Source organism: Megalopta genalis, chromosome 2 (assembly GCF_051020955.1).
Source record: "Megalopta genalis isolate 19385.01 chromosome 2, iyMegGena1_principal, whole genome shotgun sequence".
Lineage (NCBI taxonomy): Eukaryota > Metazoa > Arthropoda > Insecta > Hymenoptera > Halictidae > Megalopta > Megalopta genalis.
In genome coordinates this window covers 13,725,365-13,750,484 of record NC_135014.1, presented here as the reverse complement: position 1 = coordinate 13,750,484, position 25,120 = coordinate 13,725,365, and the positions used below count along the sequence as shown (strand labels likewise).

At 48.1% G+C, this 25,120-nt stretch overlaps 2 protein-coding genes across 3 annotated transcripts; one reads left to right on the top strand and one right to left on the bottom strand.

Moving 5' to 3' along the window:
• The first annotated feature begins 37 nt into the window (after positions 1-37).
• Positions 38-19,100, top strand: ck (unconventional myosin-VIIa ck). Of its 2 annotated transcripts, none has more exons than XM_033468364.2 (21): positions 38-265; positions 2,555-2,601; positions 5,985-6,098; positions 6,295-6,441; positions 7,990-8,174; positions 8,328-8,449; positions 8,524-8,780; positions 9,080-9,245; positions 9,905-10,035; positions 10,138-13,293; positions 13,631-13,875; positions 13,953-14,313; positions 14,391-14,509; positions 15,069-15,465; positions 15,548-15,730; positions 16,781-16,982; positions 17,060-17,188; positions 17,279-17,375; positions 17,688-17,785; positions 17,854-18,023; positions 18,105-19,100. In XM_033468364.2, exons 2-21 carry the CDS (start codon positions 2,584-2,586, stop codon positions 18,309-18,311), a joined length of 6,504 nt encoding a protein of 2,167 aa, XP_033324255.1. In that variant the 5' UTR covers positions 38-265; positions 2,555-2,583; the 3' UTR covers positions 18,312-19,100. The 2 variants fall into 2 exon arrangements, with proteins under 2 accessions (XP_033324255.1, XP_033324254.1); XM_033468363.2 differs by having other exon boundaries at positions 38-693.
• On the bottom strand, positions 18,689-24,514 carry Su(H) (recombining binding protein suppressor of hairless). The gene is made up of 2 exons (XM_033468368.2): positions 23,603-24,514; positions 18,689-22,301 (listed from the first exon to the last, which is right to left on the bottom strand). The coding sequence occupies exon 2, from the start codon at positions 22,183-22,185 to the stop codon at positions 20,665-20,667; it is 1,521 nt and encodes a 506-aa protein (XP_033324259.1). The 5' UTR covers positions 22,186-22,301; positions 23,603-24,514; the 3' UTR covers positions 18,689-20,664.
• Between the last annotated feature and the right edge of the window lie 606 nt (positions 24,515-25,120).

The following is a 25,120-nucleotide window of genomic DNA, read 5'->3' as shown; positions in this document are numbered from 1 at the left end:
CGGGTAGCGAGGCGCAACAGGTAGCACAGGTGTGCATAGGTGGGTCGCGACGTCGCGGCGATTGACGTCACGGGATCCGTAGGCAGATTTTTGCGATCGTTCGTCGGGACTGGGGGATGTTGGGCTCGGTTCCCGATCCCGAATCCGATTCGAATTCCGGTCGAAAGGGCGAGACGAGGAGAGCGCGCAGGTGAAGGAAAAGGAGAAGGCGAGGGAGGGAGCCAGCCAGAGCCGATCGTGTGGTCCGAAGCTGCACCGTTCAAGAGTAGGTTTTCCACCTCTGCGCCGCTCTCAGTCGCTTCGCTTCCACCTGGCACGCCCGATTCGAACCGAAGCTCTCCGAGTGAACGCGTTAATGTGCCGGTCACCGTGGGGCCCATCCTCCGGAACGATTACTGTTGCTTTTCGTGTCCCATTTCCTATCGTGGTGCTGTGGTGCCGCGGCTCGCGTTCCTTTTTCCACGTTTAGTCGCTTCCACGACCGCCGACTTCCTCCGGCGATCCTCAGGTCTGTCACGTCGGTCATGAAAAGCGCGCTTTACGTCGCGGTCGCGTCCGAAGTGCAGTGCAGTGCTTCTTCTTCTTCTTCTTCTGGTTCTACTCCTTCCTGCTCGTCTGCCTCTTCTTCTTCTTCTTAATGGAGTGTGCCGACGTATAGCCGCTTTTCGTCGTGTTTCTCGTTACTCGCACAAGGTACGTCTGAAAAATTACCGTTTTCGTACACGTTCTGTCGTCGTTTTCATGTGGTCCCGGCCCTCCCCCTCCTCCCCGTTATGCACGCGGTCGGTGCAACCTCTGGCTAAGGAATTCCAAATATTTCACAGCTGCGAGCCGTTGTTCCCCTTTGCCGGAACAGAGCGTAAATAGTTGTTTAGGAGACCAGATATACCCAGCGACGGTGCAACGAAACCAAAGTGCGCGTTGCTCCGTCTCTCGAGAAAGAGAGAAAGAGAGAGAGAGAGAGAAAAAGAGAAATAGACGTCTCTCTTTCCCTCTCTCTCTCTCTCTCTCTTTCTCCATCTATCTCTCTCGATTTTGGCGAAAAAAATCTTTTTAATAGCGGTCACGCGGTGCCAGCCTTCGGAAATTTCACGCGTTCCACGGGTCATAATGACAAGGAACGGATCGTGGCATTCCAGCGCGATCCCGCTGTACACGTACGCCAACCGCGGGCGTTTAAAGCGCGATAATAGGAACGCCAGATAAGCGGAACGCGCGCTCAGATAAAGCGAACGTCTCGCCGATGCAGAGGCGACGTGCGATCGACCGACGTTAGAATGTTTACCAAACGGTTCGACGAGCTGGTGCGTCGTTCAACGAAGTAGACACGCGGTATTCTCCGCCGAGAAAGATCATCGACGCGGCGAACAAGCCTGCACACGTGGAAAACGATCGCGTCGCCGAACAGGCGAAACGAGAAGCGTCGGAAACGATTCCGCGTGTCCGCGGTTCGGAAAACGACGTTTCCGTTCGAACGGAGGAGAAACGGGATGCGGCGCGGTCACGCGTACTCGCTCGATCACCCGTTAAAGTCTCCGAGAGTCCGCAAGCGCAGCGGCCGGCGCAGCTACGTCCGCTGTTCGAGTACGTGATCCTCGAACGTCGACCGCGAACGCCGTAACGTCGACTTTGAAACACACGGTCGGCGAGGTTTCTCGTCGATCCTGTCCCTCGAAGTCGATAGAATCGATTCCGGCGAGAGAACGAACAGAGTCCGACGTTTTTACTCGAGCGATCGTCGCCGCGGCTTACCGGAAGTGTGTGTACACAACCGATGCCCCGATCGGCCGCGGGCAAATTGCAGAGGCTCCGGAGGTTGAATTGCGCGAATCGCGAGCAAAAAGAAGAAGAAGAAGGAAAGAAAAAAACAGCACGGCTATTATATGCCGGGGATCGATTGGTTCGTCGACCGAGGAGAGTCACTCGTGCGAGCATAATTCGAAGCAAATCCGTCGCTGTGTTTCGCCGAACGAAATTGACGCCAGCGACGCGTAAACCGCAACCTGGTCGGCCGCGATCGATCGATGCTCTCGGCTCTTCGGGAACTTCGGGCTCGGCTTTCCTTCGTTCGCGATTCGATCATGTTCGATTTGGAATGCGGAGAAAGAAAATGGGGACCGATCGGGGGCTCGTCGTCGTCGGACGGATCGTCGACGGTGCCGGACCCGGACCCGGACCCGGACCCGGAGCCGTCCGAGCCGAGACGGGACGAGAGCCTCGCCGAGCTAGCAGAAACTGAATAACCCACTTTTGCGAACAGGTTTATGCTCGTACTGCTTCGACTGTAACGGTGATCGGTCAGGCATCGTCGTCGCGCGTTCAAACGATTTTTCTCCGAATGGATAGATCGTCGCCTCTCGCGGCTAAGAGCGTCTTCGATCCGCGTAACAAGCGGCCGGAGCCCGCGAAACGAACGAGCATGAGCGCGAACCGTGAACCCTAACAGCTATCGCGCGTTCCCCGCGCGATTTTCTTGCAGTTTCTCGTGCCTATAGGCTACGGACGAAACCCGATCCTCGGGAAGACAAGACCAACGTGGTTGCTTTTGTTTCAGGCGGAGTGCCGACAACCACGACTTGAGAGATGGTCATCGTCACGCGGGTAAGTGTTCTTCTGTCCGCGCGAAAGTTTCCCGGTGGATCGGTGGGAATCTGTGACGAGCCGAGGATGCGATCGGATGCAACGTAAAGGAGCTTAAGGTCTATTTGTAGTCATATCGACGAGCCGAACACGAGCCGAGCGGTATCGATAGTGTTTTATTATTATTTCTGAGCACGCGAAACCCATATCGGTGTAACGAAATTCATTTTCGATCGAGGATTTAGCTGTAACAGCAATCGAGCTAGAAGAAGAAGATCATGTTGAAAGCAGATGATCTCGTTGGCATACGTGTGAAGTTAATTTTTTCAAATGACTCGTGCGGTCATCCATCCGTATATTAACGAATAATAAGAAACAATGATAAAACACTATCGGCTCGTGGCCGGCTCGTCGACGAGTATAAATCGACCTTAAATGTGTATGCGAGAAACGGGAGACACGTGCGCGCTCGTTTCTCTCGACGGCGTCCGGTGAACGATCGAGATTTTTCGCGGAACGATCGATCGTGATCAGGCGCGTACCTGCGAGTTGGGACGACACCGAATCGGTATGCCGATGTTGGTATTTGTTTCATACGGTCTCGCGAGATCTAGACGACCGGTTCACCTTCGATCACGACTCCGTGGATCGTTCGTTGGCCGTGTTTCAAATGTTTCCGGGAGCATCTGTGATCGCTACGCGAGGTACACACACCACCCTCAAAAAGTATTGGGACACCTGCTCGTTTAGTATAAATTGTAATATTTCATTCGTTTTAGGTAACATCAGCAAGTCTGCGATGCAGCAACATATTGTCGAAAGTACATATTAAGTTATAAGTGTTGGTCGCTTATGCGATTAGTGTTATCCATTTGTTGCATTTTGTTCATTGGGAACGTATTCTGAGCTCATTTGGTATTCTTGGTTCGATCATCGATGTGTTCTCTTAATACGTGGAACGTACTACAAAAGTGCATGAAACCAAAGAGCATCAGAGATAAATCGAAGAACCGATAAAACGAATGCCGAAATTAGTCCAAGAAGTAATTAAAGATCACGTTATTTTTATCGCAACGTACAAAATATATTTATGAATCATATATGAAAATATATAACATCTTTTACGTTATATATACGTATAAATATAATATACAAAAAGTATATAAAAATTTCTTACAATCAATTTGAATAATCTTTATTTCGCACTTGTTACAGTTTAACGTGATTCACAGACCGCGAAACTTTATGCAAAATTAAGATTGTCCAAATTAATTGTAAGAAACATAAGTTAGACGCAAATGCCTATTCTCTTTCGATGATCGTATTAATTGAAGAAACTTATATAAAAATATCCTTAAATTCTTTCGATCTCTTCACAGTCTTGCACTGCACTCAGCCATTTTTATAATAAATCCATAAAATCCGTAGTCCGGTAATAATTAACTTTGAAATAAATTGCAGAAATTATAGCAATCCCCCGTCGGGTTTTCCTATCCATCGAAATTTTCTGCAAGTGTCCCGATACTTTTGGAGGGGGTTGTACACACCACCCGCGTACCAGACAACACCGTCGAGCGGATCGCAACGAAACCGATCTCCGCGCGCGATCGACGGGAGACCGGCTCCGACGTGTACCGAAACCAGTGGTCAGTTAATTAGACGTAGTTGTTAACGGTCCTTCATCGCATCGCGAATGCCCTGTACAGCGCGTTAGCATTTCGCGCGAGCGAACCAGCCGTCGTATAACGGGACGCGGTTCGTTTTACCGGACAACGCGTTTCTACCATCGGCTCGGCTCCTATTCTTTCCCCGGGCGAGCACGCGGTGCGAGCACACCGCGTCCGACTGCGTCGCCCTTTACCCTTTTCTCTCTCTGTACCGCCCCTCCCCCCCCCTTCCTCCCCGCGCTGTCTCTGTTGCCGAGGGAAAACGTTCCGCGAGTTTCCGGCACTCGGGCAGGACGTCGCCGCGCGAGAAAAAGCATTTTCGCCACGGAGAGAAACGGGGCTCCGAACGAGAATAATCGTCGGTGTTTCTCGCGCGGCCGTCGCGGCCAGCTACCGAAAGTAAAACCGCGTCGCGACCAGGGCCAAATCGGAGTCGCGCGCAGGCTCGGGGGCTCTTTCGAGCTAACGAGCGGATGAGCTCTTCCGATGTTCCGGTGAGGTGAACAATCGGAACGTATACGAATATCAGACGCAACCTGTGCATTCGCGTAGAGGCGTCCGCGGAGCATAGGCTAGCCAAGCGCCAGGGGTTCTCATGCCTACGTCCCGTTCGACCAGCCCGGATCTCTTTGTCGATCGCTCGAACCCGGTGACTCATCGGCGCCTTGGAACCGCCGCTCGTTTCTTCGTTCGATCGACGACGCAACGAAGATTAATTACCGACGGGTGCCTCGTTGAAACCGTGTTCTATCCGCGGGTTAGAACACCGGCCGTGAAAAGACGCGAGGAGAAGGTGCCGGCGTGCATAGAGCTCGTGCGCATAGAGCTCGCGCAACACCACCGAGCACGATTATTTAATTAGATTTCATTTAATTCATTTATATACGTATACGGGTAAAAAGATCCATTTTACAATGCAGAACCTAAAAGCTGATATCGATCAGAGAATCTGCGAATCAGCGGTTCACGCGATGGAACAGTTTTATGTAAACTCGTTTCGCGAATGTTGTGACATTGGACGCCGGCTCCTTAGGAGCAAGATCGAAGCCGAATCCGTTGCGTTTCGCGAAAATATTCGCGGCGAGCAACGCGTCCCCTTCTCTCGGCGCGTGACGTTAAACCCTGCTGGAAGCCGGAGCAATACCCGTCGGGTCCGACTAACTCGATTATCGTGTGCGGGAAAACGCGGGCCGAGGCGACGGCCGACGACGGACTCGCGCGTCTCCTTTCGTTTTCGTCCGATCGGGGAGATCGAGCGAAGCGCGAACAAACCGCGAAACTCTCTGGTCCGGGTTTATCTAACGGCCTGGCCGCGTCGATTAAAGCCTGTTTAAGGTTTACAGTTACGCGGCGCGTGCTAACACGTCCACCACGGCGCGGCGCGGCGGCTAGCTTTCGGTTTAATTCGGGTCAAGCTCGAGCGCGTTGGCCGACTAAAACCGGTCCCCGTTCTACCCGCCGCCAAACCTTGACTTTGAATCGCGACGCGCGTCTAATCGCCCGTTTCGACTGGTATCGGGCCTTGGTTTTGCCCCGTTTCCCGGGGGGGGACATCGATTTCCACGTTAGTCGCGCCGGACCGCGGCCGCGACGCGTTTTCTCCGGTCGATACAGGCGCAGAGCGGAGCCTTTGCCGGTTCATCGAACATCGTCCGAAACTGGGCCGAACGGTTCGGCCGAACACACGACCGAACCGCACCGGCGTCGTCGTCGCTCCGTAGAACGATTGATTTGCAGGGGGACTACATATGGATCGAACCAATCTCTGGAAGGGAATTTGACGTTGCGATCGGGGCACGAGTGATCTCTGCGGAAGGCAGGCGCATTCAAGTGAAAGACGACGATAACAAGGTAATCGTTACCTACTTTCCGCGTTCGCCGCCGCGTTTCTCGATTCATCGGAAAGTCGGCGGCGCGTGTTTCGAAGCGCGAGAAAGTGTGCTGCGAGCGGCCCCGACGATTTCGAATACTTTCGGAGGTAGCGGGCTCGCGATCGACGATACCAAAACCGCCAGAGAGCCTTCACGCCGACGATCAACGTTTTCAGGAACAATGGCTGACACCGGAGAGACGGATAAAGGCGATGCACGCCACCTCCGTCCAAGGCGTCGAGGATATGATCAGCCTAGGAGACCTCCATGAGGCCGGCATCCTGAGGAACTTGCTGATACGATACAACGAGAACCTGATATACGTGAGTGGCAACCGCGGGTCCATCGGTCCCGGCGGCGCGCGGCGCGGCAAAGTGACAAGTTCTGTCAAAATCGAAGCACCTTTGAGGGAAACGGGATCAAGCGATCATACTTTTCTCACGTTTTTGTTGGAACTGTCGAGCCCTAAATGCAACCAATTTGTTAGGTCGAGTCATAAATAACTTCCGCTTCTTTGTCAGACATTTATTTTGTTTCTTTTTTATTCCATTTATTTTGAACTCTTGTCTATTTAGCAAAAGCAAAAATTCGTTTGTTCCGGTGGCTCATAGTGGATCGATACGAACAACAGATTCTATCTAGCCGCATCGGAAGTTATTTATGACCCTATCTAATATATTGGTTTGTAACGATGACAAGATTGGATTTATTTAAACGTCGCACGGTTTCTATTATGATATATGGTTTTCCGCAGAAACATCTTTATAATGTCGGGAATTGTTATGGAAACACAGTCGGAAACTAATCATTTCGACTGATTTGGTAGTTCTAGCATTAAAGCTGAAACGTTGCGGAATCACATTTTTTAACCTTGGGAAGCTATGTTAAAATTTAAATATTCCAATGAATTTGGAATTATTTATTACAATGATTTATCCGATATCATGCACGCTTGGATTATTTTAAAATAATTTGTCATATATCATTTCCAGGAGATTTTGACGCGCCGATTCCAAATCCGGTCGCAAAATTATATCTGCCACTTCTGGATTTCGAAAAGAAATCGAATCAAGCGAGAAAGCTAACTAGACCGTGACATTTGTTCGTTGAAATGAATTGACAACCCGCTGGTTCGAATATAGTAAAATATCCGAACGCGAAAAAGAAAGTAAAGTATTTGGTTATCGCATCATTTTAACGAAAAAATCACGATTTCGTTAGATGGATTGTTTTTCCAAAATCCATAAAAGATAGACGAATTTCGCGACCGATTTGAAATCAACGTGTCGAAATCTGCTAGGAATGATGTATAACATGTCATTAAAAAAGAATCCAACTATATGTATGGTATCCAACATGGTGGTATCGGATATAAACCACAATTTTCATTATCATTATGTTATAGCTTCGTACGAAAATCAAAGAGCATCCGGCCCGTTTATGCTAAATAAGTAAACAAATAAGTAAATAAATTTTGTTGGAATATTTCACGTTTAACAAAATTTATCCAAGTTAAAAAACGTTCATACTGTAGGCCATTATACATATATGAAATGCATAGATTTTATAATGAAATTATAAAGTATGCATTTCATATTTAATGACTTAATAATACAATTCCTCTCTATTTCTCCTATATTCTCCAACATTTCAGCATCAACGTAGAAAAGAATCATCGCTTGATCTCGTTTCCCTGAAAAGTTCTTTGCTTTCGACACAGTTTCGTCGCTTTGCACCACTATGCGGCGATGCTCGCGATACGTCTGTTTCCTGTACGATCCGATTTCGCACGAGCAGTATCGCGACACATCGCTAGCTTTCAACACGTATCGAAGAGATGTAAACGAGGCATATGATCGTTTTTTCCGTAGACCTACACGGGCTCGATCCTCGTCGCCGTGAACCCCTATCAGATCCTGCCGATTTACACCGCGGAGCAGATCAAGCTGTACAAGGATCGGAAGATCGGCGAGCTACCGCCGCACATATTCGCGATCGGCGACAACAGTTACGCGCACATGAACCGATACGGCCAGGATCAGTGCATAGTGATCAGGTATCGATGACGACGGTGGTGGTGGGTGGGGATCGCTTTTTCCCTTCTAGAGCGGAGAAAACACGATTCGTTCTCTTTCGGCTGTGTACCATCTCGCCTTCGTGTCGTTTTTGGATGAACGATTTGTCAAATTTACGAATGTTTATGTCTTAGCGGCGAAAGCGGAGCCGGCAAAACGGAAAGTACGAAACTAATTTTGCAATATTTGGCAGCGATCAGCGGCAAACATTCGTGGATCGAACAGCAAATTTTGGAAGCGAACCCGATCTTGGAAGGTAAAAACGTTCGCGAGCACGTGTTGAATTACGAAAATCGGTGACCCGACTCGTTTTCTCTCCCGCGGTTCCAGCATTCGGCAACGCCAAGACGGTGCGGAACGACAATTCCTCCCGCTTCGGGAAATACATCGATATACACTTCAACGAGCAGGGCGTGATAGAAGGGGCCAAGATCGAGCAATACCTGCTAGAAAAGTCGCGAATAGTGTCGCAGAGCTTGGACGAGAGGAATTACCACGTGTTCTATTGCATGTTGGCCGGTCTGTCCAAGGAGGAGAAGCAAAAGCTGGAGTTGGAGGACGCGTCTTCGTACAAATATCTCACGGGTGTAAGGTCGCTTTGTTCCGCCTCCTCGTCGCACGGTGCGGCCACGCGGGACAAAATGTATAAAATCCAAACGTTCCTGTACAACGATATCGGATCGTCTCAAATTATCAGACGCTCATTGCAAAGTATATGTTATATTGTAACATGTGCGCTTCCAGAAGCGTATAATAATTTGAGAAGATCCGATATATCGTTGTACGAGAATATTTGGATTTTACAGTTTTGTCCCGCGAGGCGGTGTTTTGCCCCACTGTAGCGTCGCGGCCAACGTCACCTTCTTCCATGTCGTTCGCTTTCTAGGGCGGCAGCATCACCTGCGAAGGTCGCGACGACGCTGCGGAGTTCGCGGACATTAGGTCGGCGATGAAGGTTCTGTTGTTCTCTGACGCGGAAATATGGGAAGTCTTGAAGCTGTTGGCCGCCCTGCTGCACATTGGAAACGTCAAGTACAGGGCTACCGTTGTAGGTAAGAAACGTCCGTCGTTGCTGCACGGAACGTTGACCTTGATAAGGATCTTTATTTAAAAAATTACCCTTTGTATGCGAAAATATGCAATCCTAGATAAATATAGGGTGTCCCAAAAATTGTGGTACAATCGGCCGGTTAGTGATACTACATGTAAAAATAATTTAAAAAAAGGATAGCATGTTTCCATTTAAGTTAATGTAATTTATTAAATTAAAGGAAGGCCTAAATTAAATTTTAGGCACGCGAGCTTGACGCAGCTCCGAGTCAGTTTTCTCGAAAACAAAGCCTTAAATTATTATTTATGTTTTTGTAAATATATATATTACTATATATTACTTTCTGTTGCTCCCAGTGTAACAACCATTTATTTCACTTCATTGCCAAAAATAGACTGATGATTTAGACTGGTTATTTAAATACGCCGGGTCACGAAAGACCCGATATCTGCAGGCCGAGGCTTAATATCCATTTAATCTTGTACGATGCGTAACTTTATAATTCCATTGGATTTCTTTCTTTTCCTGTAAACTTTGCTCTCTTACCACAACTGAACAGACATCTTTCCATACTAATATGATAATTGGTCTTTCCGCCGGTACAATGAATTCCATTTAAATTCGAAAGAACATATTATCAACAAAGATTCTTCGTTGCAGATAATTTGGACGCCACCGAAATACCGGAACAGACGAACGTCCGGAGGGTGGCGCAGCTGCTGGGCGTGCCGGTGCAATCGTTGATAGACGCGCTCACTCGCAGAACGATATTTGCTCACGGTGAGACGGTTGTAAGTAACAAGTAAATTCTGCGTGATTTCGTGGCTTCGCGCTGGCTTCTAGATAGAGACGTAAAGCCGACTACTATCCAGGAATCGTAACGCGTGCCGCAGGTCTCGACGCTGTCCAGGGAACAGTCGGTGGACATTAGGGACGCGTTCGTCAAGGGTATCTACGGCCGGTTGTTCGTGCACATCGTGAAGAAGATCAACGAGGCGATCTACAGGCCGAAGAACACGTCCCGCAGCGCGATAGGCGTGCTCGACATCTTCGGGTTCGAGAACTTCAATCACAACAGCTTCGAGCAGTTCTGCATCAACTACGCGAACGAGAATCTGCAGCAGTTCTTCGTGCAGCACATCTTCAAGCTCGAGCAGGAGGAGTACAATCACGAGGGTATCAACTGGCAGCACATAGAGTTCGTGGACAACCAGGACGCGCTGGATTTGATCGCGATCAAACAGCTGAACATCATGGCGCTGATCGACGAGGAGTCGAAGTTCCCGAAGGGCACCGATCAGACGATGCTCGCGAAGATCCACAAGACCCACGGGACCCATCGGAACTATTTGAAGCCGAAGTCGGACATCAACACGTCGTTCGGGCTGAATCACTTCGCCGGCGTGGTGTTCTACGACACGAGAAGCTTCCTGGAGAAGAACCGGGACACGTTCAGCGGCGATCTGCTGCAGCTGATCCACATATCGTCGAACAAGTTTCTGCAGGCGTGCTTCGCCGAGGACATAGGCATGGGCTCGGAGACGAGGAAACGGGCGCCAACCCTGTCCACGCAGTTCAAGAAGTCCCTGGACTCGCTGATGAAGACCTTGTGCAGCTGCCAGCCGTTCTTCATCAGGTGCATCAAGCCGAACGAGTACAAGAAGCCGATGATGTTCGACAGGGGCCTGTGTTGCCGACAGCTCAGATACTCCGGCATGATGGAGACAATCCGTATACGTAGAGCCGGCTACCCGATCAGGCACTCCTTCCCGGAGTTCGTCGAGAGATACCGATTCCTGATCCCCGGCATACCGCCGTCGCACAAGGTCGACTGTCACGCGGCCACTTCGAGAATCTGTCACGCGGTGCTGGGCAGATCGGACTACCAGCTGGGCCACACCAAAGTTTTCCTGAAGGACGCGCACGATCTGTTCCTGGAGCAGGAGCGCGACCGCGTGCTCACACGGAAGATCCTGATCCTGCAGCGCAACATCCGCGGCTGGGTCTACAGAAGGAGGTTCCTGCGGATGCGAGCAGCGGCGACGGTGGTGCAGAAATACTGGCGCGGTTACGCGCAGAGACAACGCTACAAACGCATGCGTATCGGTTACATGCGGCTGCAGGCGTTGATCAGGTCGCGGGTGCTCTCGCACCGTTTCAGACACCTCAGGGGGCACATCGTGGCGCTGCAGGCTCGCGCGCGGGGCTACTTGGTTCGCAGGCTCTACCAGAAGAAGCTGTGGGCGATCGTGAAGATCCAGGCGCACGTGCGCCGGCTGATCGCGCAGAGGCGGTACAAGAAGATCAAGTACGAGTACCGGTTGCACGTCGAGGCCCTGCGACTGCGGAAGAAGGAGGAGCGCGAGCTGAAGGACCAAGGGAACAAGCGGGCGAAGGAGATCGCCGAGCAGAATTACCGGGAGCGGATGCAGGAGCTGGAGAGGAAGGAGATCGAGATGGAGCTGGAGGACCGGCGGCGAATGGAGATCAAGAAGAACCTGATCAACGACGCGGCGAAGAAGCAGGACGAGCCGGTCGACGACAGCAAGCTGGTCGAGGCGATGTTCGACTTCCTGCCGGACTCCAGCAGCGAGGCTCCCACTCCGGCTCGAGAGACCTCCGTGTTCAACGATCTACCGGCGCCGAAGGCGGACCAGCAGGAGATCATCAGCCCGGTGCAGACGGCCTCCGAGGACGAGGAGGATCTGTCCGAGTTCAAGTTCCAGAAGTTCGCGGCCACCTACTTCCAAGGGAACATCACGCACCAGTACTCGAGGAAGCCGCTGAAGCATCCGCTGCTGCCGCTGCACACCCAGGGCGACCAGCTGGCCGCGCAGGCCCTTTGGATCACGATCCTCCGGTTCACCGGCGACCTACCGGAGCCCAGGTTCCACACGATGGACAGGGACACGACCTCGGTGATGTCGAAAGTGACGGCGACGCTCGGCCGGAACTTCATCAGGAGCAAGGAGTTCCAGGAGGCGCAGATGATGGGCGTGGACCCGGAGACGTTCCTCAGGCAGAAGCCGTCGAGGTCCATCAGACACAAGCTGGTCTCGCTGACCCTGAAGAGAAAGAACAAGCTCGGCGAGGACGTCCGGCGGAAGCTGCAGGAGGACGAGTACACCGCGGACAGCTACCAGTCGTGGCTGGAGGCGAGGCCCACGTCGAACCTCGAGAAGCTTCACTTCATCATCGGCCATGGGATTTTGCGCGCCGAGCTCCGGGACGAGATCTATTGTCAGATCTGCAAACAGCTGACGACCAATCCGTCGAAGTCGTCGCACGCCCGAGGATGGATCTTGCTTTCGCTCTGCGTCGGCTGTTTCGCACCGTCCGAGAAGTTCGTGAATTATCTGCGCGCGTTCATCAGGGAGGGTCCGCCGGGATACGCGCCGTACTGCGAGGACCGGCTCAAAAGGACGTTCAACAACGGGACCAGGAATCAGCCGCCGAGCTGGCTGGAGCTCCAGGCGACCAAGTCGAAGAAGCCGATCATGCTGCCGATCACATTCATGGACGGGAACACGAAGACGCTGCTCGCCGACTCCGCAACCACCGCCAGGGAGCTCTGCAACCAGCTGTCCGACAAGATATCGTTGCGCGACCAGTTCGGTTTCTCTCTGTACATTGCCCTGTTCGATAAGGTCTCCTCGCTGGGCAGCGGCGGCGACCACGTGATGGACGCGATCTCCCAGTGCGAGCAGTACGCGAAGGAGCAAGGCGCCCAGGAGCGAAACGCCCCGTGGAGATTGTTCTTCCGCAAGGAGATATTCGCGCCGTGGCACGAGCCGACCGAGGACCAGGTGGCCACCAACTTGATCTACCAGCAGGTCGTCAGGGGGGTCAAGTTCGGCGAGTATCGCTGCGACAAGGAGGAAGACCTGGCGATGATCGCCGCGCAACAATATTACATAGAATATCACATGGACATGAACGTTGATAGGCTCTACACCCTCCTGCCGAATTACATACCGGATTACTGTCTGACGGGGATCGACAAGGCCATCGACAGATGGGGTCACCTGGTTTTGCAGGCGTACAAAAAGGTATCCGACTGGTCGTCCTGGTTTTGAGCGGTGATAAGCGCGCAGTTAATATGTACATATATTCATGTATTACGATCTTGACACTTTTACGACGGGAAACGTAGTCCATAAGTTACTCCAAAGTCTTTAGCTATATGCGGGAAACATAGTACTACGTAAATTGAATTTTATGCACCTGTAAATTCGGCATATTCGATAATTTACAAATGTTTATTCACTCATAGTCAATATAGTCGATCAGGCAACTCAAAAAAATTCAAATTATGCGGTCAAATTTTAAAGAAAGTTATCACATATACAGTACAAGTTATTATATGTATACATGTACCTTTCACAGAGCTACTACTTGAAGGAGAAGGTGCCGGCGTTGCGGGTGAAGGAGGACATAGTCGGCTACGCGAAGTTCAAATGGCCGTTGCTGTTTTCCCGTTTCTACGAAGCGTACAGAAACTCCGGGCCGAATTTGCCGAAGAACGACGTGATCATCGCGGTGAACTGGACCGGAGTGTACGTCGTCGACGACCAGGAGCAAGTGCTCCTTGAATTATCCTTCCCCGAGATCACCACCGTATCTAGTCAAAAGTACGCTGCGTTTTCCTGTTCGTTTACCGACGTCTATCGTTCTTTCGTACCTCGCAACGCTATGCTCTCGTTTCCAGAACGAACAAAATGTTCACGCAGACGTTCAATTTGTCGACGGTCCGCGGAGAAGAGTTCACGTTCCAGAGTCCGAACGCCGAGGACATCCGCGACTTGGTGGTGTACTTTCTAGAGGGTCTGAAGAAACGTAGCAAATACGTGATCGCTCTGCAGGATTACAAGGCGCCAGGCGAGGGCTCGTCGTTCCTTAGTTTTCAGAAAGGCGATCTCATCGTACTGGAGGAAGAGAGCACCGGCGAGACGGTCCTCAATTCCGGATGGTGCGTCGGCACGTGCGAGAGGACCAACGAGAAAGGCGACTTTCCCGCGGAGACTGTTTACGTTCTGCCATCGCTGAGCAAGCCGCCGAACGATATCTTGGTAAGCGTAGTTCTAGGCCTCGTATCGCGAGCTTCGTTCACGTAGGAGTCGCGAAATCGATCGTCTTTTATTCGCAGTCCTTGTTCAGCATCGAAGGAACGGAGAACGGCCGCAAACTCTATCCGCAACAAGTCAACGGAGTAGAACCTCGCGACAAGCCTCACACTCTGCTGGAATACGCCATCGACCATTTCAGGCAAGTATTCGGATCGCGGTTTCAAATTAACGTCGATTTATACCTCCTGTTCGGGCACGGAACGGTTCGGTTCAGGTAAACATTATTGCGGGTTTCAAAAAGATTCAACTGTTTGTATATGCAGCATCCCTAATCGTTTCGTCACGCAACGTTCCAAATGTTTGTAACAATACTTTTGCCTGAAACACAAGCAGAAGTTGCCTGGAACTGTTCAGACACAAATCTTGTTAACACTAGAACTACAGATCCCCCTAAACGCGATTAATGTATGTATATCGTTTTATAACAATGGAAAGACTGGATTTATTTGTAGAGTTCTTATGATTTATATTATAACGTATACTTCTCAATAAAGAAGTGTACCTAAAAATTTCTCCTACAAATATTTGTATAATATCAGGAACCGTAAAAGAAAAAGTCAAAAACCAGTCATTTTGACTGATTTGGTAGTTTTAGTCTGAACCGAACCGTTCCGCGAGCGTGCCGTGCCTGAGCAGACGATATAAATCGGCCTTTAAGCGAGTCGATTTTCTGTCAGCGAAACGTTGCTATCCCGTAGAACGCCGCCGAAGAGAACGATGTCGAAGGCGCTGACGTTGACCACCGCTCGACGCGGACACACCGACGAGCTGTGGCATCACTCGAGGGACCCGATCAAGCAACCATTGCTGAAGAAACTTACGTCAAAGGAGGAGCTCGCCGAAGAGGCGTGTTTCGCGTTCAACGCTATGCTGAAGTACATGGGGGACCTGCCGACGAAGAGACCGCGTGTCGGCAACGAGTACACAGACCTAATCTTCGACGGGCCTCTGAAAAACGAGATACTGCGGGACGAGATCTACTGTCAAATCATGAAGCAACTGACAGACAATCGAAACCGATTGAGCGAGGAGCGCGGCTGGGAGCTGATGTGGCTCGCCACCGGGCTTTTCACTTGCAGCCAAAGCCTTTTAAAGGTACGCGGGACCGTGCGACCGGAAACGAGCGATCACGTTCTTTTTTTCTTTTTTTTTACACGGCCACCTTTAATCGTTCCAGGAATTAACTCTGTTCTTGCGGACGAGGCGGCACCCCATATCTCAGGACTCTTTGCAAAGGCTGCAAAAAACGTTGCGAAACGGCCAACGGAAGTACCCCCCGCACCAAGTCGAAGTCGAAGCTATACAGCACAAAACCACGCAGATATTTCACAAAGTCTATTTCCCAGACGACACGGACGAGGTACGTTTCATTTCATTTCATTCATTCGTATCACGGATTGGATACAGTTATGATATCGGTTTCGGGCCTTGAAACATTTATGGAGAACCGAAAAACTCTCATCGTAACTTTCGCAAGGTATATTAGTTCCGTAACTGTTGTTTTCCGGTTTTGTGTGATAGACAATCGGTGTCCGCAGTCGCAGCTTGTCACTAATAAAAGGATTACATTTCAGAAGAATTATTATTATATTATTATATATTATTACAATTCAGGAGAATTCATGGTTTTAATATCTAAAGGAAACACAATGTATTCATTACGTAAAACAGAACTATAACCGAAATGTATAACCAGAACCAGCAACCGAAAAATAACAGTATACATATACAAGCGATATGAGGTTCTAACGAATTTGTATTCATTGTATAATAGCTATATACAGGGTGTCCCAAAAATGTTTCGTCATCCGGAAATGAAGGGTTCTTGAGGACATTTGAAGTAACTTTTTCCTTAGCGAAAATGCAATCCGCGGCTTTTCGTTTACGAGTTATTAGCGAAAAACAGCGACCAATGCGAGGCGAGATCAATTAGCGCGAGACGGCCGAGCCAATGAGCGGAACTGGGCTTCGTGTGCTCGTTGGCTGGCCCGCCTCGCGCCAGTCGAGCTCGTTTCTTATTGGTCAGTGTTTTTCGTTAATAACTCGTAAACAAAGCCGCGGATTGCATTTTCGCTAAGGAAGAAGTTACTTCGAATGACCTCAGGAACCTCTCATTTCCAGATTACAAGACATTTCTGGGACAACCTGTATTATATTGAGTATATTCATTGAGAATATCGGTAGACCATAGTGATGGCTCAATCGCGAAAACGGTTGATCCAATTTGAAGGCGATAAAACGAAGAAGTTTATGTTCGATATGCCCTCAATTTTGTAGGTATTTTTCAAGTTGTTATAATATAATATAAATATAAGATTATTTGCGACCTCTTAAAGTTACTAGAGCAAACTTCGCTCACCACTTTTTGCCTGACGTTTGACAACTTTTCTAAGCGTTTCCCGTTGCACAGGCGTTCGAGGTAGACTCGTCCACGAGAGCGAAAGACTTCTGCCAGAATATTGCGCAGAGGCTGAACTTGAGATCCGCGGAAGGGTTCAGCCTGTTCGTCAAGATCGCCGACAAGGTCATCTCGGTTCCCGAAGGCGACTTCTTCTTCGACTTCGTACGCCATCTGACGGACTGGATCAGGAAAGCTCGACCGTCTCGCGACGGTACGCTCGGTCTCGTCGATCTTCGCTCTGCTATTTCCGAAAATTCAAATGAAAATTCGGATCTTTTCTTCTCGCAGGCGTGCCGCCCCAGTTTACCTACCAAGTTTTCTTCATGAAAAAGTTGTGGACCAATACCGTGCCCGGCAAAGATAGGAACGCCGATCTGATTTTCCATTTCCACCAGGAGTTGCCTAAACTGCTACGCGGTAAGACTCGATATTCTGTCGATTATTCATCATATATATAAATAAACAAGTTATACCGATTTCACTGATGCGATTACCGGTCCTCGACAGGCTACCACAAGTGCACTAAAGAGGAAGCGTCCAGGCTGGCGGCGTTGGTCTACAGGGTCCGTTTCGGCGAGAGCAAGCAAGAACTTCAAGCGATCCCGTGAGTGGAAGCGTCTCTATCGTAATATCTGTTGTTACTTCCGCAAGAAAGCTTCGGGCTAGGAGGTCGTCCGATATCCATTATATTTTTTTAAATTTTCGTTATAGGCTCAGACAAAAAGGTTAATAAACGAGTTGTTTCGTCGCTCCAAGTAATAGCAAAATCATAACAAAGTAATTTGGCCATTGTATACTAATCCCTCAATCAGCGAAGAAAAGATACAAATCGTTTAGTCCAGTTCTAAAAAAGATATTGCGTTTTAAAATGTGTCCGATTATTAATGTGAATCACTGTACGTGCTCGTTTTTCCAGACAAATGCTGAGGGAACTGATACCCGGCGATTTGGTAAAGGTGCAGAGCTCCAACGATTGGAAGAGATCGATAATAGCGGCGTACAACCAAGATGCTGGTAAGTTGGCAACGATCGATCGCGTCTCGTATATCGTTCGACGTTCACACAATTCTTATACGAAACAGGAATGAGTCCGGAAGACGCGAAGATCACGTTCTTGAAGATCGTCTACCGATGGCCAACGTTCGGGTCGGCGTTCTTCGAGGTGAAACAGAGTACGGAACCGAATTATCCGGAATTGTTATTGATCGCGATCAATAAACACGGAGTCAGCCTGATACATCCACAAACAAAGGTGATTCGGGAGAGACGTTTGAACAGCTTCGACGTTGTTGATTCGCGCAGTTCTTCGTTTCACGATCTTATTCTATTTCAGGACATACTGATTACGCATCCGTTCACCAGAATCTCAAATTGGTCGTCGGGCAATACTTACTTCCACATGACGATCGGCAACTTGGTGCGAGGCTCGAAGCTGCTGTGCGAGACCTCGCTCGGATACAAAATGGACGATCTTTTGACTTCCTACATTTCGCTGATGCTCACGAACATGAATAAGCAGCGCACGATACGGATAAAGTAAACGCGGTCGTGTCTCGCTCGAGCTGTCCCGCGAGAAGTCTGCAATGAGCGGGGTCATCATAGTCATCGAAACCGTTCCCCGACGATCCTAGTACTGAACGACGCGAGCAGCGTATATGCATACCGGTATATTTGATACGTAAACGGTCGTGTCGGAACTATCGCAACTTTATACACGTACGTACGCTATAATTATTCCATGAACGCGGTTCGAAGCCGCGTCATCTCATTTTCATACTCATCCGCTAATTTAACACGTTCTGTTGTTTGCAACGATCCATGGAAGATAAGAACAAGTAAAACAAAAAAAAGAGAGAGAGAGAGAGAGAGAGAGAGAGAACAACACAGGACAACCGTGATGCACGTGTATACAAACGATTAGCTGAAAAATTGTATATGATTTATTTACAAATAAGATTTTCATATAGTTTTGTAAAATATTACTTTAATATATATAGGAGATATAATTAAAGAATTTCACGCTCAAACGTACTTGATCGTTTCGAGAACAATTTCGTCGTTATAAACTAAAAGTCGATGGTCGCTGACGATCGAAAGGAATTCCGGGTCGACGAAACCGATCCTCCCGAAATTGAGCACTAAAAAAAAACGAAATCTACGCACGGACGCACTTGTATTTCGATAATTCTATTATATAGTATTGCCCGGTGTATAACGAATCGCAATGATTATTCGTTGATCATCCGTCCAATGATACGAGTAACGAGATGTAATTATTATTAAGTCGCAATTTATTACTGTGAATAAAGATAATCGTGTTCTTCAGGTACTCGGTGCAAATTTTAATCGTGGGTAAATTCCCATGGAATACATACGCCGGCATTCCTCTTTCACAATGGATCTCTTCGGGAAGACAATTCCCAAAGCGATACCTATCTCGTTTCCTGCTGCCAGATAATTATATTCGATGCTATCTGGGGAAAAGGCCCGTACCGATCCGATCATGTCGAGAAGTCAAGAAACAAAACGCGTTTAACCTAGAACCCTGCACTTTCGGATTTCGCGAAATTTCGCCTAATCAAGCTAATAATATCGCACCTGCTGTGACAGCGCGCGCGCGCGCGTCGAGTACGAGAAAAATCGAGTTTTCCAAACAGTTCTCAGCGGATTCTAGCCGTGGAGTAACTGGAAGAGGTCGCCAAGCAAACTCTCCATTATATAGAAATCTGTTGAATTTATTGTAAAACATGAGAGGCACGAGATCCTTGTAGTTTTTCTCGGGACGCCGATATGTGTTTCAACTGTAATCAGCGCAACATAGCTGGACTGCAATTTCGAGAAACCGATATGTCCACGAGTACGACGACCTTATCAGCGTGATAATACGAATTCCGGAAATCAATAAGAAACGTCGACGCGATACGATGTCCGCTCGCTAAATCAATTTGCAAACGAAATCGCGTTCCCCCGCGACAAATCGAAAATCGTCTGTACGCCGTGCGAATTATTTCATCAAACTAAATACGGACATTCTGCCGGAATTGCACGTAACTGTAACACAACATGTTCAAGACCGTTCTTCCGAAGCACGGTTCGGTGCCTAGGTGATCGGTTGCGTGTGTAAAAATGGATCAACTCGGAATTGAGAGAACCGAGCATCGAGGAGAAAACGAAAGAAAAATATCTCTGGATTCGTAACGTCTCGATCGTACCTTTCTCGGTACGAAAGGAACTCTTGGAACAATTTGGTTCGAGCACGCGAAATCGAACATTCAACGTGCCGCAACATGTCAAGATGAAAGATTCAAACGATTTCATTTCCCAAAGGAAAATTCCGATCGACGCGAAATATGAAGTTCCGTCGAAACAACGAAACGCGATCGCCGTAAATTTCGGCGATCGATCGCGTTCGCGTCTAAGTTCTTTCGGATATTGCCTCGCGTAATTCGCTAAAGATTCACATTCGTAGAAAGCTCTTAATCCTAAAAGTGCTATAAATTATTATTTTCTCTCTGTGTAAATCTGTATCAACACTTAAAGCTAAGAGAGGCTACGATAGGATCGCGGTATCAACATAGGGGAAAGGATACACGGCACACTGTACACGGATTTGGATTCGGATAAGTGGATCCCGCGGGAGATTCAACGACGCAGCTAGAGGGATGCTACGTCATCTTTGTATTGTCTGGATGCGTTTCCGCGTAATCGGCCCGAGGCAGCGCGTCTCTCGAGCGACCGTTTTCGATCACCGGCCCGTTGTTGCTCGTGGAGACCTGCGGATCCTCGTTGTCGGAATCGGTGCTGTTGTTATTGTTATCGTAATCGGGCCGACGAGCGCAGGTCTCGCCAGACCGGAGACTTTGGTGGCGCGCGGTGCAATTGTCTAGGAAACATCAGAGACCCGGCTGCGGCGGCTGATGCGTGTTCCAGGGCACGTCCGCGATCGCGGGCGGCATGCTGGCCTGATTGTGCATGGCACGCGGAGCTCGCATGATTTCGTCCGCCGGTGGACAATGCGGCCTAGGGCCCGGCTCCGGGGTGTAGGTGAACGTTAGTCCGGTTGCGTAAATGATGCCGTCGTTGCGAACCAATGACACCGGCACCTGAGTCGGTTGCCTGACCCAGAGCCACTCGCCCCTGAATTGCGAAATGTCTGGGACTACGCAGAGCATACTCTCCTGACACCTGTACATGGTCTCGGCTTCCACGTCTCCGAACCACACCTGCAAATTCGGGGTGAAGTTGTCGCCCGTCAGCTCGAGCATGGCCACGTCGCCGCCGCCGTTCAGGTGCAGGCTGTGCACCAAGGGAACCGGCGTGACCGGCGATCTGACCGGGCCCATGCCTTCGAAGAACTGGTACTCCGCCTTGTCGGTGCTGATGATCGTCCAGCAGGCGCCGTCGTTGATCATCTCCTTGTTCGCCTCCTTCGGACACGGCGTCGCTTGGAATTGTATTATGCGTTCTTGCGACAGACAGAGGTACATGTGGTCCGTGTCCTTCATGTAAAACGCGCATTTGTGCAGCTGCGAGACGGGATCGTCCGCCTCCAGGCTGGCCATCTGCTTGTCCACCTTCCGGATGACCAATCGCGGCAGAGCCATTCCCGTGACCGAGCACACCAGCTTCACCGTGCTACCGTAATGCACGTATCCGTCGCGAACTTGGAACTCCTCCGACTCGCTCTCGTTGTCGTCCAAAAGGTGTATCGTGAAGGCGCCCCATTGCGTCGAGCTAGCGTGAAAATTACCGTTCTCCACGTGTAGATAACGCGTGCTGACCGTCTGCGAGCGTAACCGGTTGAACAACGCCACCTTCGTGCCGCTCGCGATGCACAGATCAGCGTTCTTCAACGATTGTTTCTTTTTCGACGGCTTCGAGATCACCTTGATCCTTTTACTGTGGAATACCCCTATATCGTGTCCGCTACCGTAAAACATTTTCACAGAGAGCATAAAGTGCTTTCGCTTGTCCGAATCGGATATGTACAACGTCTTTGCGGCACAATACTGTTTCCCGTTGTTCAGGTCCAGCTGCTGCATGTCCTGGTCAGAATTACCGATCCCGATGAACGCACAGAGCTGCGCCGACTGCTCGCTCTCTCCTTCGCGAAGCATCTGCTCCTGCCGCATCCTCCATCCGTCACCGAACAGGTAGATGCACGGTGGAGGGCAGAAGAATCGTTTCTCGTTGCCGTACGATTTCTGCGCGACCTTCGCGTGCAGGATCACGATCACCATGTCGCTCCTGTCGCGTAGATAACGCTCCATCGCCTCGCGAGTCAACCGTTGATCCTGATGGTCCGGTCTGTAAACGCCGGACCCGAATCGAGGGTACACCGACATTACCGAGGTCGGCGAAGGAGGAGATTGCATTCCGTGCGCCATCGCAGGCAGTCCGAACTGGTGTGGCATATTTAATTTCCGCTTCTATTCCCTTTGCTATAGAACCACAGAATCGCTAGGTCGCCCGCCCAAGGTCCTATCCTTGTCGTCCTTGCATTTCACATAATCGCCTTTGCCGCTTATACCTGCAAGAAATTTGAACAAGTAAACTATTTTCAGAAAATACAAGTACATCGGTTTCTGTATCTGGCAAACTACAGAAGTAGTTGTTCAGCAAAATTAGAAACAAACATCTTAATTTGTTTTAGAAAGCCTAGCATTCTTCCGAGAACACAGTCCAACATTATATGGCCTAACAGAAGACAATACCATATTATTAGTTACAAGAGTTTGAATAGTCACAGAACCTTATGAGTCTGTACGCTTAAAGCTTTAGCGTGAGAAAGATTTTTGTTTTTCATGATAGAAGATGTAATTAGCTCGAGCTATCTTTCTTTAAACTAGCTGCCAAGAATTGCTAGTCTTCGTACAGGAAAGAGGAAATGCGCTTATACACTGTGGGAACCAAGCTGAGCTCATTTTTCCTGCATGAATTAAGTCACCCTTGTTCGTCTGAGTTTACACAGACTACGTGTACTCGTGCGTAAGCACTAAGGTTTTCTGTTACTAGTTTTATATTATTTTCTATATTATTTTGAAAGCAAATTTTGATTTTTCGACAAAACATTTTTCCATACTGTGGACAAACGAAGCATGTTTTATTACCAGAAACATTAAATAAGTGGTTAAATGCGTACAAAAATAGCGTAATGCAAAAAAACACAAACTCTTACTTCCTGGTAGCGCTGGCAACATTAATTGTCTGACTACAGTTGTACGTGTATGGTTCTAACTATTCATTAAATGCTCTAAGAATAGAAACGCAAATACGTTGCATCAAATAAAACCATTGTGGGGAAAAATTTATATAAAATAAATAGGAAAGTTTTTTAAATTCTCAGGCTCTTAGAGCAGTCATATAATTCGAATTGAATGAAATATCCAATGTTAATACAAAAAGAGAATAAAAATAGATAAAGCACTTGAGTAATTTATACAGATATAATTCATACAGCGTTAAAACTTATAGATTAAAAATTATGTTTATTCTTATATACATGTCAATGTATACCATTCTAGACACACACATATATATATATGCAATGTACATATATATTCATATACTTACATATTTGTGTAAATATACATATCTGTACATATACTTATATATTTGTGTATATATACATATATGTACATATATGTATATATACATATATATATATACATTTTTCAAACTGAAAGATAAGAATTAAAATTGTTTTATGAACGAAAAATTGACGCGAGGTTTTCTGTTAAATATTCTTAAAATGCCAACAATCGTTTATTTACCTTGTCGGCACAAGAAAGGTTACACCGAATAAAAACAGGTTACGTTCTTGACACTCACCTCATTTTCTGTAACAGTTGAAATCCGAGCACAAATCCCAATGCATTTTTCGAATTGCCGTTCAGTCACGAATATCGCGCCGTTCGTCGATCTTTCACCATTCGCAAATCCTTTTGCGTCCTCGTCGACTATTCTCCCTAATCCATTCAAAAAACACCTGTTCACTTTCCGAATTTTCCGAACAGTCTTGCCAACCGTTTAAAATGATTTCGCCTCGCCGCGCGCGCCACTTTAAATCCAACTCATAAACATTACGTTTCGGTGCACCGATTGAAAATTCATGGCAATCTGTTTAATTCCACGATTGTTCAGTCAACTGTAACTCTATTGCCATGAACTTAACTATAAATCGTAAACATCGGTCCCAGAAAACTGTGTGAAACGTCAGAAGACACAACCTCTCCCGACGATATTCGCCAACCAACTAAGTTTGAAACGACACGTAGAGTTATTACTACCGCGTAAGTGGCTGTAACAGGCGCGTACCTACGAAGGACAGTAAGGCGCACCGAAGCAAAATCTTTTTCCGCTGCATAATTCGAAAATTCTTTATTTTCTGGCAAAACAACCAATTCCGAACGAAGTACCGAAGTTAAGTAAAAATATTTTCGCGGGAAAGTCGGACATTCGATTATTATTTCTTGTTGAGACCATTCAATATTTTTCTGAGAATTACAATTTTATTTCCCAGACGAGAAAATCGTATGATTCTTGTTATAGACGAAAAAGTTTGAGGAAAAATTTAGGGAAATTCTCGGACCGATTCTATGCACGTTAACAAGCACTCCGGTGTTTAGACGATTTGTTACGCCACTGAGAGCTGCAGATTCTATTGTTTTAGTGTTGTACAATGGCCTGGTCGACCCAAGCGCCTCCAGTTTCCCCTCTTGTTCCCCACCTGACGTGAGCTATTCCCCTCTACCCCGTAGGTGCCGTGGAATTGCTGCCGCAAAAGGATGTTGGGGTTACCCTGGGGGGCGTGGGAAAAACCTGCTGTGGGAAAGAGTGGGTGGCCTCTACCTCACTTCACTTCACTTCTCTGATGATGACGATACGATATATATACGTCGTGGCTATGAGTGTGTGCATATGCCTACGAAAGACTCGAGGAAACACACAAATATATTTCACGTATTACGTTACGTGTTTGCATGCGAGTCACACAAATATTCAAGAAATTGATACGGCGCAATATAGAACGAACGATTGCGTATCAACAAACAAATCAACCTCTTCCCCAACGCTTTTTTCTTATTCCATGTAATTGGAGCATCTGTAAATATTAACAATGAACGTTCGATTTAAATGTGTATATATTTTCATTTTGATATTTCATCAAAGTTCCATACTTTTTGGCAAGTTTTACGATATTTGATCCCGCTTTGTATCGAAACTTTCTGTTAACGCATGCAGTTGAAATGCAATTACGAGTTACTTAACTTTTGCCATATGTATAACTTTGACTTAATTATTTCACGTATACGAATGTTATGACTCGAATGCAATTTAAATACAAGT

What these genes read in the sequence shown, in the direction of transcription:
- ck (XM_033468364.2), top strand. An exon ending in AGCCGCCGAACGATATCTTG is followed by an intron (nt 14,314 to 14,390) that starts GTAAGCGTAGTT and finishes TTTTATTCGCAG; the next exon opens with TCCTTGTTCAGCATCGAAGG. An exon ending in GTTGCCTAAACTGCTACGCG is followed by an intron (nt 17,189 to 17,278) that starts GTAAGACTCGAT and finishes GGTCCTCGACAG; the next exon opens with GCTACCACAAGTGCACTAAA.